At 48.8% G+C, this 19731-nt stretch overlaps 1 protein-coding gene across 1 annotated transcript in view; it reads right to left on the minus strand.

Annotated features, from left to right (window-relative positions):
• Window positions 1–14594: 14594 nt before the first annotated feature.
• The window catches only part of FAM20C (FAM20C golgi associated secretory pathway kinase), a 50489-nt gene continuing 45352 nt past the window's right edge, over window positions 14595–19731 (minus strand). The window contains exons 9-10 of the mRNA XM_037506754.2: window positions 18942–19001; window positions 14595–18359 (exon numbers count right to left, since the gene is read on the minus strand). Coding sequence (XP_037362651.1) covers window positions 18107–18359; window positions 18942–19001 — 313 coding nt within the window. The 3' untranslated portion in view covers window positions 14595–18106. The remainder of the gene's footprint in view (window positions 18360–18941; window positions 19002–19731) is intronic.

The raw sequence follows: 19731 nt of genomic DNA on the forward strand, positions 1-19731 counted from the left end.
CTTCTGGACCTAAGGGCCTAGAGATGGTAGGTTCTTCCCAGGCACGGAATCTGAGCCCATGGACACTGGGCTGTCAGAAGGGACAGAGCAGGGATCCTGCTGGGCATAAAGCTCTGGACTGTAACTCTGTCCAGGTCTGCAGCCAGGCTCAGCCCACCTACCCTCCCCCCCCACCCCATATTGGTGAGGCCCTGAAGAGGTGTTTCTGCCTGGGGCACTGGGTCAGAGCCCTCTGAGAGGCACAGGTTCCAACATTTTCTCCAGAACCAGCTTCCAAACACCTTCACAGCCCATATGTGCTCCTCCTCCAGGGGCCCTGGCATTGACTCCAGTCCAGGGGGCCAGACCTGCTGTATAGCAGGGCCCCTGAGAGCTCTGGGCCAAAGGCTGGCATTCCTGGGAGGGCACTTCTCATAGCTAATTCACTGCTTTACTGGTCCTGTATTTCCAAAGCTTCGGTGCCATGTATGGGTAGGTGCATGCAGAAGAGAAGACAGGGTAGGGAATTTTAGGAAAAGAAAGTGAAGGGCCCTTTGTTTTACAGCAGCTTGTCACCGAAAGGCCTTTCCTTGAATAATCTGAAGAATTCTGCCCATGAGCCATGTTTGTAAGTAACCTGGATAGTCTTCTTCCAAAACATTTTCCCTTCAAAGCAATACGTTTAGCTCTGAAATGACTCAGGGGACTTCAGGCTGCCCACTGCCCTTGGATAAGAAGTGGGGCAGGCCTGTCTTGGTGGAGCCAGGCAAGTCCCAGAGCCAGCAGGGGTAGTATGTAGTCGCCTCATCTCCCTGGGATTGGGGCTGTCTGGCTTCTGGTAGCATCTGAAGCACCCTCACTCTCAGACACATTCAGTGGGTCTGTGTGTCCTCTGGGTCACGGGTCAAAATATAAAATGTGGAAAAATAAATTGATACGACCCTCTTGAAAACATGCTGGCAGTTTCTTAGAAAACACAATAGACAATCCAGTATGACCTAGGATTACACTCTGGGCCATTTATCCCAGAGATATAGAAACAAGTTCACCCAAACCTGTATATACATGCTCATAGCAGCTTTATTCGTCATCTCCCCAAACTGGAATCAATCCAGATGTTCTTCAGCAGGGCAGTGGTGGAACACTTGCGGTCTATCCAAATGCTGGACACTACTTAGCAATAAAAAACAGCCAGCTGTTGATGCAGCAGCAGCCTGGGTGAATCTACAATGGAGGGGGAAAAGCTAGCCAGAAGGTTACATACTGCATGATTCCATTTATAAGATGTTCTTGAAATGATAAAATAATAGAAATGGAGAACAAACCTAGGGTTGCAGGGATTAGGAGGTGGGGAAGCGGAAGGGGTGCTTGTGGTGTTGACTTGCTCTGCTCTGAGCCAGGTCACAGCAGATCCTGGTATGGAGTTGCATTAGTTTTACAAGTTTTGAAGGGAACCAGTAAGGGTACATGGGACCTCTTTTACAGTTTCTTAGAAATGCATGGGATCTAAATTATATCAAAATGTAATTCAATAAAAATCCTCTTGGCCTACCCTTCATATTAAGGTATGGAGGCTGAAACCCAAGATGCCAAGCCAGATGGTAGAATAACAGGATAGTGTGGTGTGACAGTCAGTCGTCAATGCCAAAAGGAGAGAATCCCCCTCCCTTAGTTTGGGTTCTCTTAGCTGAATCATGATGCCCATATCTGCCCACTCCTATTTCTGCCCTTCTCCTTGGATCCTGGGCTTGCCCTCCCAGGAATCCCATACACAGGCAGAAGCAGAAGAAGGAGTTTTGGTGGCAGCTCTTGTCCCCACTGCAGCCTATGTAATTGAGGGTTTAGGTGAAGACATCAATCCTTTATCAGATTTATGATTTACAGATAGAAAGCAACATGGCTACTTCACTCCAGCCTGCCAAGTCTCAGCAAATGCCCAAGCCAGAGTTTACAGGAAGGGCATTGGGATTTGGCACCACCCAGAGTCGCTGTGTTAACACTTTGCCTCACCTCTCAGTAAAGCCACCTCCAGGGGCAGGGGCAGTACTGGCACATTCAGCAATTCACATGTCCTATATGTGCTGGTCCCTCCTCTGAAAATGGTTCCTTCCTTTGTAAAGGCCACACATCAGCCCCCTAAGGGGACATATGGCAATAATTCTAGCCCTGCAACCCACAGCTAAGGATCAGAGCCCAAGCATGAAGACAGCTCTTCCTGATTCATTGACAAAGCCATGCTCTCAGTGCGTCCAGGTCAATGGAAAACACCAGAGACAAAATGGCTGGACACGGAGGCAGTGCCTTCTCACCTAGCTACCACTGGGCTCTTTCATTGGGAATGAGAATTTGGTCCCAATCCCCATGATGCATTTTGTAACTCCCCTGCTAGAATACTATTACTTGCACAAATGACAGACACATTCCAGGAGACTGTTCGTTCTGTTTTGGGGCGCAAGCCTAACCACCCCTCAGCCTCTACAGGTCTGTGCCCAGGGGTCTGAGTCCCATGAATGGCACTGGCTGACACGTGGGAACTCGCTTTACCCCTGGAACTCAAAGTGTGGGAAGCTCCTGAGTCACCTGCCAGCTGCTTTCAAGTCTACCAAAGAGGAAAAACAGTTTATTTGAGCGCAATAAAAGTCAGGCGCTCCCACAGAGAACAGATTCCTAGAAAGACCAGTTAAACTTACCTTCAGTCTAACACCATTCAAAAAAGGACAGCAACTCACCACGTGTTACACTTGGGTCCATACATGCATGCAAATGCTGGACAGTCATAAAGAGCATTTTCCCAGCAACTGCTGTATGCTGGCCCAGTTGAGCCCTGTGCATGTGTAAACTCACCCAATCCATCAACAGCTCCAGGCAAACAAATTGCCCAGAGTTACACAGCTGTCAAATGGCAAAATGAGGAGATCAAGCATGTTTTAGCCTCCCTTTAAAAAAGATCTGGAGGGCCTCCCCGGTGGCTCAGCGGTTGAGCGCTGTGTTGAGAAGCTGCCCGCAGCCTCTGCAGCGCTACCGGTTTGATCCCCAGTGGGCGAGGGTCCCACATGGTGCGCAGACCTCTCCTGCCACCTGCTGCTCCCCTCAGCAGTATATTTTGTCAGTCTGCCTGTTCTGCTCTCCGCTCTGGCTCTGGTGAATTCTCTCACCCTCCTGCGCTTCTGACTGTACCCCAGTTCTTGTATAAATACATAAATAAATCTAAAAAAAAATTATAAAAATAAAAAATAAATTAAGTCTAAAAAAAATAAAAAAGATCTGGAAAGAGTCAGTCTAAATTAATAACAGTGGTGACCTCTGGGGAGGGAATCAGTCATAGTGCCTTAATTTTTGTAAGGACAGTGTATTTGGGTATTTCTTCTTGTGTAATAAAAATATTATGAGTTCACATTGGTTACTGTAATGTTTTCTATTGTATGTAACCAGTTGCCACAAACTTAGTGGTTTAACCTACCACCTGTTTGTTAGCTCACAGCTCTGTAGGTCAGAAGTCAGATGGTGCATTACCACCACCCTCACAGCAAATAGCAACCAGAAACCCACATGACCACAGCTTTCCTGAGTCCAGCAGAGAACTGACATTGCAGGGCAACAACTCAAGTCCAAGGAAACAGGTGTCTCCAAGGGGAATGGGTGTAGGTACTCTCCTCTATAGCAGGTACTGGTCCTCCTGGCCAACAAGGGCCTGCAGGAGGGAACAGAACCCCTGGGAGAGGCGGCAGGGGGCTTGCAAGGAGGCCCTTCTCCAGGGACCACCGAGGGAAGCTGAGAGCCAGCATGTCCCTCACCCCAGCAGAGGCATTGGCCAGTCCTCCCAGGTAGTGGTGGTGGTGGTGGTGGGGAGTTTGGGAGGAGGGTATGGCCAGAGGAGGGAGGAGCTTTTGAAGCACTAAAGGATGAACCTGAAAAGGGGATAGTGGAGAAAGCAATGCAATTGTTCATTTCTTTAACTGAACAGACAATAAAAGTTGGCTAGGGAATCTTTATAATAAATTCTGGTTCCTTAGAGTTTTAAAACATTTACTTGACTCCCTTTTAAAACTAAGTTATTCATTTGGGGCCTGACAGTAAGAAGGAAGGCTTCTCTGATCTTTAACCCAGAATTCCCTTCCATAGCAATACTATTAAACAGCATCAGCAGCAAACTTATTTTTTTCTCAGGACTTTCCATGAGTTTGATGCCACTGTTTATTCTGATTTTACAGGGACAGAGAGAGCAATCAACTCACCCAAAGTCACAGCACTTGTGTGGGGTGAAACTAGATTTGAGCCCAGGCAATCCATTAAGATAATTCTTAATAATTGCAATTCCAGTGTCAGATTGCGGCCTATAGGAGCTGCCCCTCCCAACACACGTAGTGGGTAAATGCAGGACATAGCCCAGCCTCAGTGGGGGGGAATGCAGCTGTCCTTGTGAGTATTATTGGACACCAGCAGTTTGATAAATGAATCTAGTAGTCCTCATCAACATGTCCCATGGAATATTGAAGTTCTATAATGCGTTAATATTCATGCATATCAAAACAGAACATTGCTTTGTTTTACTTTATTATTGTACTGTTTGTGCCACATACATATGGCAAAAATACAAAATTCTTATATTGGCTCAGAGAATGTGGGGGGCATAGACTTCCATGTTATCTCTATAACATCATATGACACGTTACTTTCACATTTTGATTATTTAATTAAAAGCTGTGTTTGTTGCAGAAATTTTAAAAAGTAGAGAGTAGTATAAAAAATAAAAATACCTGTAGTTCCATCACTCAAAATAAGCTACTATTCACATGCTTGTATATATCCCTCTAATTTTGGAGTCAGGTACCATTTGCAAAACTGCCAAAGCATAATATTCTTAAAATACTTAAATTTTGAGTATGCCAAAATTCATTTATCAATCATGTTTCAAATATTTCTGGAGAGCGTAAGATTCCAGGAACCTCATTACATAAAGAATCACCTACTAATTGGTAACTATAGATTTATTGCTGCTGAGTTTCCCTAAAAGCCTAAAAACCAGAACCACACTTTTTTTTAGGATGAAAAAACTTTTAATAGAAAATAACTTTGATAGGATTAGTGTGCATAGAGTGAGAGGAAAGGATAATAGCTTCACAATGAAACAAACACCCAGAGTTACCCATCTCCTGGTGGGCAGGGTTGGCCCAAAGTGGGATCATTGAGTTCCAAAGGCTTGCCACATTGCTAAGGCATCTTCTAGCAAGGAGCCATAGGAAATGGGGCACAAGAGGACAAAATGAGCAAAATCAAAGTACAAATCAAGGTGACAACTGCCATGTCAGCCTCCCCATGGGTATCTCGACCACATCTCTTCCAATGTCTCTACATCTCTTAACTCCATGTCTCTCCTTTCAAGCCCCCCAAGTCCCTCATGCAAGTCTAAATCTGAGACGCCAGTGAGCCTGTCTTCCTCACATATCTCTCTGCTCCCTGTGCCTCCTCCAGGTCTTCTCTAGCTTCCCCCTGCTGCTCAGATCCACCCTTCATCAGGTGGGCAGGGAACATGGAACCTCCCCTTTTTAATGTCGATTGCTCTGTAACACTTCTAGCATGTGTGTGCATAGTAATGAGCATTCTGAAATTCTGTGAAACTTCCTAAAGTTCTGATATACACACTTTTTTTAAAAAAAAAGTTGGTGTCTTCTGGCTCTCTTGCTCCCAAACCCGGGGCACGGTGAGATAGAGTGTCTGTCCCAGGGTAGCTAGAAGAGGGAGCTCCAGCAGAAACTCTCGGAAAAGACCACTCCTCCCTGGCTGAGCCACAGCTCTTCTGCATCTAAATATTTGATGAATGGAGCAAATAAAGAAGATATGGAATTTGCATCCTTGTCATTTTTCCCAACTGATGCAGCAGGCATTGGAGCAACTTCCTGATCCCTGCTCTGGCGTGTGCTTCTGCAGCTAGTATTCATGGAGGCAATGTGTGTCTTTGTCAGACACAAAATCTAACTTTCACAAAGTCTACAATTTAAAATATTCTCTCCAGAATGCTTCATTTTAATGTGATGAATAGCCAGAGAAAGAACAAAGCAATGATGTAAGCCCTGACCTCAAAATGAGGTGGGCGGGCACCTTTTCCCTCTAGCAGCACCTGAGCTCCCTCCTCCCACTAGGTGCTCTTTCTGGTGACCCAGGAGGAGTCCCTCACCTCTCACTGGTCCAGCTGTATAGTTTCCATCCCCTGTTAATCTCTGTGGTCACACCAAGTGGGTCAGGTCAGTCTCCCTCTGCCCATAGGGCTGAGGCTGGCAGGGGACAATTACCCACAGGTATCTCCAGACAATTCAGTACCCTCCACATAGCACATGGTAGTGCCATGTGATCATATGATCATATGATCATCCAGGGCAAAAGGAGTCCTGTAGGTAGAGAGTGTTTGACATGATTTCATGCCGCTCCTGTTACTTAAGTTTCTTCTCTGGGGTCACAAACCCTTGCACACCCGGAGTAGAAACACAACAACACTTGGTCTGGGTAAGTGACACATCTGAGACTTTGAGTGGTGAGCCCATGGGGTGTTCATCAAGAGCAAACACAGCACATTCCTGGCCACAGCTCTGAGGGTTGGGGAAGAAAATGAATTTTTGGCCAATGCCCAGGAGTTTCATCAATGGGGATACATAACAAGACATATTTGGAAAATTTTCACCAAATGTTTCCTGGCCCAAAGAAGGGTGAGGAAACCCCTGGCCCCTACCCCACTTTCTGTACCCAAGCCTGAGATGCAGGACTGCCAACTGGGACACGTGCCCTCTCCCTGACTTCGAAGGAATCACCAACCTGGAAAGAGCAAAGGGCCCTGCTCTTCCCTGTCAGCTGCTCCCTCCCAGGTGGTTGGGAGGTCACCTTGGTGTGGTGGGGCTGTCAGAGACCAGAGGGCATGCATACACTGGCCATGGCAGTCCTGATGCCCTGACAAGAGCAGAGTCATACATTTGCTCTAAAGCTCCTGGGAGCTCTAGACTCATTAATGTGGGCCTTCAGGTGGACAAACAGGCAGAAGAGAATCTGACTCCCAGATATTATTGGCTGTGACCTTGTCACTTACCTCCTGATCCTCAGTTATTCAGCTGTAGGATGGGCACAATGATGGCAGCTCCTTCCCCTGGATCTGATGCGGCTGGCGCCTGACAGACCCTCAGCAGACAGTATAGCCCTCACACCCTTCAGCTCCCCTCGGAAGGAGGAAGAGAGGACTCCGATTCATACAAACAGAACCATCCAAGGTGGGGGCGAGTGGGCATGATGCTGGCTGGTGGGCTGATCTCCAAGGGCTGAAAGACCATTGGAATAAGTTGGGGATATAGGAAGTGGTTCCTCCTGCTAAGAAATGGCTATAAGGATAAGTTGGTAAGAATTACTAGCATAGACATTTCTTCTGAGAATCTTTGAGCTGTGTGAGTGTGGGTGCAGTTCGCTGAAATTCTTAAACAAGGTAACTCAATGGGAGGAACTATTTACCAGGAATCAGTATTTCATTTTATTATCTAAAATGTATGTCTTCCTAGAAGCATCTAGTTTAGAGAATGACCAAAGAAACCTGGAGAAAGGACAAGACTACAGCACAGTAGATTTCCTGATAATCATACCACGTCTGCAAAGGGTATATGTTAAGTGAATCTGCTGATGGGCTCGTGATTTCTCATTTCCACCAAATGACTATAAGGACAACTAGTAGGATATTTCTCTTTTTTTTTAAAGATTTATTTATTTATGCATGCAAGAGTTGGGGTACAGGCCAGAGATGTAGGGGGTAAGAGGATCCACCAGAGATAGAGTGGGGAACAGAATAGGCAGACTGATGGAAATACACTGCTGAGGGGAGCAGCGAGTGAGACAGGAGAGGTCTGCCTTGCCATGTGGGTTTTCCCCTGGCCGGCTGAGATCGAACTCATGCTGCAGAGGCTGTGGATTGCTTCATAGTGCAGTGCTTAACCCATTGTGCCAGGAGGGAGGCCCAGGGCATTTCTAAAAGGCTGGTAAATCCATTGATTTCTTGAACATGTGGAATGTCTTGACCTTACACATCAACTTGCAGTTCAGAAGGGTCAGCCTTGCCTTCTACTCACACATCGGTGCTACATCTTTGGCACCCAGACTGTCTTTGAAGGTTCGTAACTGTGTCCTCAAAGTGTGTCTTAACTTAAGTCAGTGGTTTTAAGCTTAAATACCTAACACTTTATGCAGCCCTCGGAAGGCTGGTCTGCCAGCAAGCAGGTAAGCTGTTCGTGTTGAACTCACCCAAGCACATGCTGCAGAGTCCCCTTCCTTTACTAAACCCATGGAAATAATAGGGGAAATGTTAAAAAGTATTTGATATTCATATGCTCTTGCCACATAATAAACATATTTAAGTGCATGGATGGCCACCGATACATTGTACCCACGAGTATCTGTGACACTTTAGCCATGCTGTAAACTAGAAGGGAAACTCCCTTGGATAAAAAGCCAGATGAGAGATGGCAGGTGGGATGTGGCATTGGGATGTGACAGCATGAAGTAGGGGCACGGGAAGGAGAGGAGAATCCCCGTGGGGAGGGGGTACAGATCAGAACAGCCACGGGGAGGGCCCCACCCCAATGAATCCAGGCAGTCAGGATGGGAGAAGGCAGTGCATGAGGGAGGAGGCTAATGACTGCAGCTCAGTTCCTGAGAAGGAAGGCACACCAGGGATGTCCCTGAGCACACATCCCCATCCCCATGCTCACAGGCACCGGCCAGGCTTCCATGGCATTGCAAGTCTCCCAAACTGGTCACAAGCAGGTGTAACAGGTGTCCATCCCAGCACCTTAACTATAAAGATGGCTGTAGTGGAAAATACCAACATTTGAGGGGCTTGGTACCCAAAAACGAGACAAGGATTCAACACGTGGAGGTAACAGAATCAATGGCTCACATGGAAGAGAACTTATTGACAAGTGTATGTAGTGTGGTCAGAGATGTAGGGCACATATTACCCAGGAAGGATGAGACCTCCCCTCATCTGACAGCCCCCTTGGGACTCCCCCCATTGACTTACTGGATGCGGGAGTGCTGTGTCCCCCCAGTGCCTTCTAGAGAGGAATGCACCATCCCTGCAGAGCCCCTGATGAGGAATGGTTGGTAACACAAGCACAGATAGCTGGATACTGGTACAGAGTCCAAGAAAAGTGGGCTGGAGGCATCCTGCCCTCATTCCCACCTTACAAGACCTTCCAGGGTCTCATGGTGGTACAGCGGTGGGGAAATGGGAGAAGGCAGGCTAATAAAGTTCCAGATGTGTTTTGTGATATTTGAGGATTGGAGTTGGTCATCTTTGAAGGGCTATTTCCAAAAGTCTGCATACCTCACCTCCTCAGGAATGTCACCTCCTCTTTACTGGGGGACAGGTTCTTCACCACCTTCCTCAGCTACTTGGATAAAGCAATAGTGATAAATGATAACTGCTAACGCTGACGGACAGTGCCTCCATGTGCATGTGCTTGTCTAATTTTCATCACAACTCCAGGAGGCGAGAACTGTGATCATCTGTACTTTACAGTGGGGAGAGGCGTACAGAGCGGTGAATAATTTGCCTGAGTTTGCAGAGCATATGGGGGAATCAGGATTGAAATGATTTCTATGAAATTAACTCCTTGAATAATTTCTCAGATCCTTTGTCTCTCTCCTCGCCTTCTGGAATGCCTATAACTCTTATATTTCCTCTAAAACCTGGAAACAACCCAAATGCCCCAAAATAGATGACTGGATCAAGAAGATGTGGCATATACACACAATGGAATATTACTCAGCAATCAAAGAAGATAAACTCGGGCCTCCCCGGTGGCGCAGCAGTTGAGCACTGGGTTGAGAAGCTGCCCACAGCCACTGCAGCGCCACCAGTTCAATCCCCGGCCGCCAGGCGAGGGTCCCACATGGCGCGCAGACCTCTCCTGCCGCTCCCGCTGCTCCCCTTAGCAGTGTATTTCGTCAGTCTGCCTGCTCTGCTCTCTCCTCTGGCTCTGGGGAATTCTCTCACCCTCCTGCGCTTCTGACTGTACCCAGTGCTTGTATCAATAAATAAATAAATCTTAAAAAAAAAAAAGACAAACTAATGCCATTCACAGCTACATGGATGGAACTCGAAGGAATTATGCTTAGTGAAATAAGCCAGAAGGAAAAAGAAAAATATCGGATGGTTTCACTTACAGCAGGAATATAGGGGAACCAAATAAGATATCAATGTAAAAAAAAAATAACAACAGTACAAAACACAACAAAGCAAAAATGGACAATTATAAATCAAAGACATCCTGCAGGGGAGGAGGCTGGAGGGGGATCAGAGGGAGCAAGGGAGGAGCACAGTGGACTGAGGTGATGGTGCACAGGTGCATTGGTGAAGGAAACTCTATGGGGACTACACCTGAGGGGGTGGGGGGATGCACATATTGTTTAAAAATAAACAATGATGTAAAAAATTTAAAAATTAATATTAAAAAATTAAAAATTAAAAAAAACTAACCATTTCTATGATCCCAGGGCCTGAGGGCCTCACAGCTTGACTGCCCTGTGCCATCAAATCTTCACAGTGGTGGCTAAAGCAAGGACAGTCCATTCCAGCCCTGATGTGGCACAGCTTAGAACTGACAAGAGCTCCGAGTGCCTATCTTTAAAGGGAAAAAGCATTGGGCCATCTGTCTTAGTTTAAAAGAGGCTTCCAGAATCAGTTTTGTTTTGAGATGATTTCTTTAATTCCGTGACTCCCATTATGAGTTTGGAGAAAAGTGGGTTTGAGGACAGGATGAAGTTGCTCACCTGTTTCTGAGTTTGAGAAAGATGGATTATATAATACATAAAGAACAAATTCAGGCCTCAGTGACACAGCGGGTTGAGTGCAGCACTGGAAAGCTGTCTGCAGCCTCTGCAGCGCAGGCTCGATTCCCGGCAAGCCAGGGAGGTTCCCACATGGCATGGCAGACCTCTCCTGCCTCACCCGCTGCTCTCCTCAGCAGTGTATTTCGGTCCATCTGCTTGTTCTGCTCCTCACTCTATGTCTGGAGAATCCTCTCACCCTCCCACACCTCTGGCCTATACCCTAGCTCTTGTATAAAAATAAATAAATCTTAAAAAAAAAAAGAAAAGAAAAAATTCAAGAACTGGATTTCTACTTGTTGAGTCAGTATATAAAATAAATACAAAGAGAAGCTATTCTAAAATCCCAAAAGAAAAACCCCCAAAGAAACAAAACTACAAGCACAAAAATAGAGACTATAGAAATATATATAGAGACATATACAGGCGAACATCTCCATTTTGATAATAAATTCATGGTTTACACTCCATATTAAAATAGGAAAGTGAGAAATTACATACACAGTCCCAAAAGGAATGTTGGAAGAGTTGCCAGATAAATGTAAGTAAAAGTAATAGTGTGAGCTGCACTGCATCATAAAAAAAAATTATTTAATAAAAGCGAGTCATTTCATATTCATGAAAGATAGACTTTGCAATGAAAATGTCATGTGCATTTTTCTCAAAACCATTTGGTCCCTAGGGGAGGGATTGGGGTCAGAATGGGGGGGTTGCAATTGTATGGGGAATATAAAAATAAAATTTATTATAAAAAAAAAAAAAAACCATTTGGTCCCTGGCACCTCACAGTACTATGAAGCCGTCCAAAACCTCTGCAGCACAAGTTCCATCTCTGGCCGGCCAGGGAGAAACCTACATAGCAAGGCAGACCTCTCCTGTCTCACCCGCTGCTCCCCGCAGCAGTGTATTTCGGTCAGTCTGCCTGTTCTGTTCCCTACTCTGTCTCTGGTGGTTCTTCTCACCCCCTGCATCTCTGGCTTATACCCCAACTCTTGTATGCATAAATAAACAAAAACCATTGGGTCCCTAAATTCACAAGGCTTCTAGAATCAGTTTTGCTTTGAGATGATTTCTCAAAAACCAAAATATGGTTAAAATATAAAAAGAAATAGACAGAAGACATGTAAGAAGCCATAATATATTTGTCTTAGTTTTTGATAGAGCAACTAAACAAGCTTTATTATTGGATTATTTTAATTATTAACAATTTTGAATTCATAGGTATACAGAAAACCTTGTCCCCTACGAAGAAGATGTTGTCAAAGTCTTGTGGCAAGTTGAGTGAAATTTCTGTCATCTACAAAAAGAACACACAGTATTTTCAAGTATTCATAAAATATTTGTAATATTTGATGAGAAATTAGGCTAAAATCACACACACACAAACAATAAAACCAAACAAACCTCAGTAAAATATCAAAGGCAAAAATAATGTATTTTTACCTTTTTTATTCCTGCCAAAAGTTGAAAGAATAGTGGGTGGAAGGTGTGGAAGTTTCTGTGAGACCATGGGCAGTAAATAGGCCCCCTGCCAGGGTTCTGGGCCTGCATGTAGGAGGCCGGGGTCACCTTAGTTCTGTGGGCACTGGAGGGCAAGGCTGGGGACTTGCTAATGACCTGCCTGGTTGAGGGACCTGCACTTCAGGGTCTTTGAGTTTCCTTTGCCTCTGAGGTCCTGGATTCTAGCTCTGAGGATCAAGCGGACTCCCCAGTGCTGGCTCTGGTGGCCTCTGCCCTGTGGTCTGGGGCTTGCTTTTCTCATACTCTCCTCTAGATGGTGGAAGAGGACCACAGATGAGCATCTAAAGGCCTCTGGGGCCTTCACAGGTCACTCACACAAGAAGCATCTGTTGGCAGCATTTTGGCTGGGGTAAGCTGAGGGAGCAGGGCAGCACAGGGACTTCAGTGGGGCTGGCTACTTGGAGTAACCTAGCTGGGCTGCCCCTGGCCTAGGCTGAGGCAGGTAAGGACCCATCTCCCACGCCCAGACCTACCCAGCAGAGGAGGGATGCTCCTGTCTCTTTAATGTCTCCCCCACACATCCCATTATAGCTCTAGACCAGCAGCTGTGAGTCCCCTCCGCCGCTCATTTTGAGACAGGACAGTGATTCCAGAAGGCTCAGCTCCCAGTCAGGCAGTACCTGCCCAGCCCACAAACCAACAAACCCCTTCCTTCCTCATTCCAGATCTGAGAGAAGAAAGACCCCTCTGTGCATATGGGAACACTGCCCCACCCCCACCCACGGGAATTCTGCTCTTAACAAAGGCCTGTCTTCTCACCTCTGACTGCTCCAACCAGCCCGGCAGAGGCTCGCAAAGTCTCTTTACCTGCTTCTTTTGAGGCCTTCAAGTGGGGTGAGTCTGTGGTCAGAGTGGCAGTCAGAGGCCACTCAGGTGAACCTCCCTGGAGAGTGGGGGCCAGAGCAGGGAGCCCCTGTATCCTGACCATGGGAGCCTGCTAAGGGTTCTGGCCCTCCCTCCCCTGTGGGATTGGATTTTAACGGACTTTGTACACTTGCTGGCGTCCAGGTGAGTGACAGGTTGCATCTGGGGAACCACCTGGGAGGCAGCAGCCCTACTGTCCACAGGTGGTTTGGCTATTCTCCTGAGACTTGGGTGGGAGTGTCCCTCCCTCTCAGACTTCTAGAAACAAGGACAAACTCTCCCTTGCACTTCCCTGAGCCCCCTTCACACCTTCCCTCCCCTGCAGACCACCTGGCAGGCCTCATTTGCCTGTTTCTAAACAAGCTTCTCCACAACTTACTATTTAACTTTTACATACTGTCTCATCTTTCTACCCTCCCCCAACACAGACACGCTCCACCCCCATCCCTCCCAATCAGTTATATCGCCTTTTCTTTTTTTTTGAAAAATAATATTGTTGCTTATATTATTAGATTTATTTAAATGCCTTTCACATCAGGGCCTTGAGAGCCTATTATTGTGTTTTCCCAAGTGATGGCTGCAGCTGCACTGGACCTCGTGTTTTCCTGGTTTCTGGGCAGCTCTCACCCTGGGGTGGGCAGCCTCTTCTAACACAGAACATTCCTCCACATCTTGTTTCCTGGGAGCCCCATCTTTCCCTGGGAGCTGGGAGTAAATCTTCCATCATCATTTTAGGGACCCCTTCCCTCTTCCTGCGGCCTGTTTTCCTTTGCTTGCTTTTCACCTGGGTCTGGTGGCTATCCCCTGCCAGCATCCTCATGGCCACCAGCTGTGTTCTGAGCCTGTTGCCACACGTGTCTATGCAAATTCCTCACCTCTCTGCCACCCGAGGCCTTCATTGGCTCACAGACACACACACACACACACACACATGTTTACTAATCACTACTTCAGTGACTCATCAGCTTTACTTCAGTTATTTCTGAACTTCTGACAAATTAATATACAAAAGAACGCAGTTAATGTATGTACAGCATCATGGGTTAGAATATACAAAGAGACTACACCTGCTTTGTATAATGGTATTACCGCCCTGTTAGGCACACTCAGCATCCTCCCTTTCTGCCCGCAGCAGAGCCAGGAGGGGTCCCCACAGGGTGCTTGTCCCTGCTCAGCCAGTGGAGCTGGCTCCCCTCAGTCTGAGGCACTGGCCATCTTTCCATCTGTGATCTCCTAGGTCTGCTCTTTGCCTTCTGGCTTGTTTGCTCAAGTCACACCCCTTCCTCAGAGGGAGGTCTGCTAAGACTGAAAACTATTTCTACACCACCACCACCACCACCACCCACCCCCCTACTCCCCCCCACCCCCACCCAAATGCATGGATTTTCCACCCAACAGCCAGCTCAGTTCTGGTACTATCTGGAGGCAGCAGGGACCCTGTAGCTGGAAGCTCAGCCTCACGATAGAACCCCACTTCAGATACCAGTTTTAACTCCCAGGTTGACACCTGTTTTCTGACTGATTGGTCAATAAATAGGAGTCCTGTGACTCCTCCCAGGCTTGATGATTTGCTGGATGACTGACAGAACTCAGGAAAACACTTTACTTCGTAGATTACTGGTTCATTATAAAAGGACATCACTCAGGATACCCAGATGCAGGTACTCAGGGCAAGCCAGGGGGTGGGGGAGGGCTTCCAGGCCCTTTCACGCTGCCCTCCTGCATGCAGTCACCAAGCCAGAGAATCTCAGAGCCCCACTGTGTAGGGTATTTATGGAGGTCTCACTATGTAGTCTTGGCTGATGTAGGATAAATGAAGGTTGCTCAGGTTTTTGCACCGTCGGCCTCTGTGGCTATCACTGGCAGCCTTGAATGCAGGAGGCATTTGGGAGTGTGGGCTTGGGATACTCAGGCCTGATGGTGGACACCTGGAGTTAGGTGTGGGTGTGCGTAAGTGGCCACACCTGAGTCTGGAGGCTGAGCATGTAAGGGCAGTGGAGGATGGTGCAGCAGAGAGCGGTGGAAGGGCTACAAGAGGAAGAGACCACGAGATCATGCCAGAGAGAGCCCAGAGAGTAAAGATTCTCCGGGGGCTGGGAGGGGCCTGCCAGTCTCCCCGCACCCCGGCCCTCCTGTCCCCCTGCCTGCCCTGTGCCTGGTTGCCGCACTATAAGTGGCATAGGAAGAACATGAAAAGCTTGAAAAAGCCACTGAGGGCTCCAGGACACGCCTTTACCATCTACCCAGATCCATAGAGGACCTGCTCTGTGCCTTCCTGCCACTACAGCTGATTAAATAATTAGCTGCTGGTGGTTAGCCATCCCCGCCTCTCAGGTCTGAGGTGGGCCTGAAAGCACCCACTGCAATCCCGCCATGGCCTTTCTGGTGGCCAGCACCCACCTCGATAAAAGACACTCCTCTCTAAGGAAATCCCAAGGGACTTTCTGTCAGGAACTGGGAACAAAACCCAAATCTCTATTTCTTATGATGCCACAGGTGGGCGGCTTAAACAGTAGCATTTATGTCTCCTAGTTTGGGGGCTGGATGTTTGATGGCATCGCTGGTTTCTGGTAAAGCCAGGGTTGGTCTCCTTCCTGGCTTCCTCTGGGTTGGCAGAGAGAGATGTGCCCCTTCTTTAAGGTCACAGTCCCGTGGAGTCAGGGCCCACTCTTGTGATCTCATTTAACCTTAATTCCCTTTAAATATATATCCAAATATAGTCATGTTGGGGGTTAGGGCTCCAACCTGTGAACTTGGAGGATTCAATTCAGGGGATGACCCCTTCTCTCACTGCCCTGCCTAGACGTCTCCGGGGAGCTTGTTTCCCTCTGCCACGCTTGCTACTCTTTATGGTGGTCTGGTCTGTGAGTTGTTTGTGCCTGATAATGGAGACAGGGCTTGTCTGTCTCTCCCATGGCCCCACCCTGGCATGTAGTAGGAGCAAAGCAGTCATTATCAATTATTACTGGTCTCTAAAGCAAAATTGCAAGGTTGATTTTATTTTTCTCTTTTTGCAAATGGGAAAACCGAGGCCCAAGAAGGAGAAGTTGATTTGGGTTCTTGGAATGGCAAAGCCCAGGCTCTGAACTCTGTGAGCCCCAGCCAGGACACTGGGGACTCACCCAGATCCCTGAACTATGCCTGGGTAAGGCAGGCTAGCCCACAAGCCCAAGAAAATAATGGAGTAATGTGATGAAGTGGCCCCTGAAGTCTGCATCTTCCTGCAGAGGGTGAGGGCGTTCACCAGGGCTGAGTCATCCCGCTTTCCATTCCTAATCCATAAGCAGGCTGTTACTGTCAGGCCCCACATCCCACCCAATCAGCTGCTCTCCTCTGGCCTCACAGACCCCTGCTGGTCTCCCCCTTGAAGCCCTGACCCCTGCAAGTAGTGCAGCAAGGAGGTGCTTAGGTGGGGGACTCTCCCACCGCTTCCCAATATCCCAGCTCCCTGGGGAGGGCAGAGGCATGACCAGAGTCCCAAGGCCATCAAGGATTGGCCTCTCCCACATCCTCTCCCTGGCCAGGAATAGTCAGCTCTACACTCTAATGGTGCATTTGAGCTCCTATGGAGGCTGTTGGAGAGAAGGCACTGTGGCACGGCTAAGCTGGGGTTCTGGCTCTGCCCCCACAGGACCACAGTGAGGTTCATAGTGAGCCCTCAACCCCCAGGTTTCCCCACTACCTCCAGGCACAAGACTTTGTAGTACCCTGTGCTCAGCACACTCAGCATGCAGGAAATGCTCTTGGCAACTGTTGGAAGGAGACTCACTGGAAGTGGACTTCAGGCCTGGGGCCAGTGGTGGGGGTGCATTGCTTGGAGGGGCTGGCATCTTTCAAGCTACCTTGGCTCTGAGTAGCCCTGTGTGGGCAGTTCCTGAAGCCAGGCCAGCCACCACTGTCCCTGTTCCTGCCAGTAAATACAGTGTGCCCACACAGTACTAAGGCTGTTTAGACAGAATACTGCCCCTGTGGGGCTGGTCCAGGTCTTTGGGGGTCTCTGCCCAGCTTGCTCCCATCACATGGAAAGTAGGGCAGGCACTGCCCCCACCTACCTCTTGCCTTTGGAGCACTCCAGTGTTACTCCAGGCCCCAGCCCAGGCACCAGGCCACCTCTGCAGAGCCTTGGCCACACCTGGTCCAGGATTTGCTTTTCTGGGAGAATGGGCAGGCAGGCAGCCAGCACTATAGTGTAAGGGATACCTGGACCTCAGTGAGACCCCCCAATACACATTTGCCTTATCTTTATTGCACTTTTACCACATTGCAAACTACTCCACAAAAATGCTGCAAAGGTAGGCCTGCCGCCAAGGCCACAGAGGACCCCTGTAACAGCCACTATCAGAAGGAGGTGGCACCGCTCTGCCGCCAGGAAAGCCCTGGGCCCACTAACTGGCCAAGGGCAAGGTCATTTACATCCATCTATGTCACTCTGAAACTGAAAGTGATCCTCACAATGCAAGTCCACTACGGCCAACAGAAGCCTCCTGCAGACTTGCCCTCTAAGTGTACCAGGACAGGAGGAGGAAAAGGGTTTTAAGTTCGGTTAGGTCCAGAGCACCTTGGGGGAAGAAGGTGTCCTTCCATTAACTTGGTAGATGGTCCAGGTCGGTAGAGACGTTGCTATTTATATACATATACACCATATATAAATACAAAATAGTAAATAAAGGCTTCCTTCCTACAAAAGGTGGGTGTCTGCCGCCAGGCCGCCTGTCCATGAGCACCAGCACTCCCTCTGACTTCTTCTGGTCTGGAAACAGTGAGCAAATCCAGTTGGGCCCACTGTGAAGGGCCCTGCATGTGCCCAAGGGTCCCTTCCAGTCTCAACTCCACTGACTTCCCTTGGGCGCTGTGTTCTCAGCAGTGGGCCGGCGGGGGCTGGTCACTACCTCTGGGTGGGCAGTGTGCTGTGCTCAGGGCCCAGGTCGTCCTCCACCACGCGGCCCAGCCCATCCTTCTCCACGCAGTCCCTGACGGCCTGCAGCACGATGCGAAGCCGACGGTCCAGGGCTTCCAGGTGTGGCTGGTACAGGATGGGGGCCACCCGGTCCTCCCGCAGGGACTCTGCCATCAGCAGGCTCAGCTTGTACTCTTCCTTGGCCAGGAGTTGCAGCCGCAGGTAGGTGGACTTCCTGATCCTGCCGGGGAAGAGAGGTCAGACCCTCTCAGAGGGAGAAGACCTCCAGTGTCGGCAATCAAGTGCGGGGACAGACTGCCATCAGCATTTCATCACCCTAACTGGGTTGTTCTCTGTCCTGCTCAGGGCCCTGACTCAGAGACAAAATGGTGAGAGTCTTGCCTTGCAGCAGTGGCCGGCAGGCACCCATTGCTCCAGGCAGCCCCTGAAGTGGGGACAGCTCACTCGCCAGGAGACCATCCCACCTGGGCATCCCTAGAGCAGGGCATGGTTTGTCCACAAGCTGTTTCCCCAAATGTAAAAATGAGGGACCTGGAGCCTTACTGAGGGTCACACCATCTTCATCACGACCCTACACAGCAGCTCACGTCGCCAACTGTGAGGTATGCTGTGATGGAGGGTGAGGAGTCAAGTTTGGGAGAGAATAGCATCAGGGTGCAATGGGAGGGGTGCAGGGTGGGATGGGTTTCAGGTTGTGGATGACTCCCTCTCTCTGTGTTATGACTGGGATAGGGGTGCGGGCCCTGACCAATCTGTGCTGGGAGAGCATCTGCCAGGGGCACGCTGTGGAGCGGGGCCATACCTGCAGCACTGCTGTAAAGGCACCAGGATGGAGAGCTCATCGTGGGAATATTTTCCAAACCTGTGGAAGAAGAGCAAAATCACCCAGGGGGCCCCATGTATGTGGACACTAGTGTGGGAGGCGACAGCAGGCTTCTCCCAGGGACAGGGCACTTGACAGTACCCACATGCTCTGCTGAGCTGGGGTATGGTATGTCCAGAACATGGAATGTGTGTCCTCAAAATCCAGAATGTGTCCCCAAAACCCAGGATATATGACACAGAGCCCAGGATGTCTGACCCCAGAACCCAAGAAGTGAGGCAGGGTCTAGACAAGGTAGGTCCCTGAATCAGCCTGGTGTCTGATTTACCCACCCCACCAGGCAGATGCTCAGAAATGAGGGGTGACAGGCAGAATGGGTGGATTTGGCACAAGGAGGCCGAGTCCAGGGCATCCTTTACAATGTGATCTAAATATGTACTCATTGGGGTGTCCAAGGCCACCCTGAGGTCTCTGAGTGCCTGCTGCTTCCCTTTTTGCAGTGGAGACCCTGCAGCCCTCACTCACTGATAACTCTTTGGGCACAGGCAGCCAGCACTGCCCAGTGGTCAGCCAGCAGTGACCTCAGGCCGGCCTAACCAGGCAGGGCAGGCCATCTGTCCAGCCCCTGTGTGTAGGGTGCAGTGTCCCTGCCCCACAGTCTTCTTAGCCAGGAGCCTCCGGGGCCTGTTTTCCCAGGGCCATAGGAGGCTGTAACAGGACCCAGCTCGCAGGGTTTCTGTGAGAATTAGTTGAAATAACATCCTGAACC

The sequence above is a fragment of the Talpa occidentalis genome, unplaced genomic scaffold (assembly GCF_014898055.3).
Source record: "Talpa occidentalis isolate TD23 unplaced genomic scaffold, MPIMG_talOcc4v2.1 talOcc4.12, whole genome shotgun sequence".
NCBI lineage: Eukaryota > Metazoa > Chordata > Mammalia > Eulipotyphla > Talpidae > Talpa > Talpa occidentalis.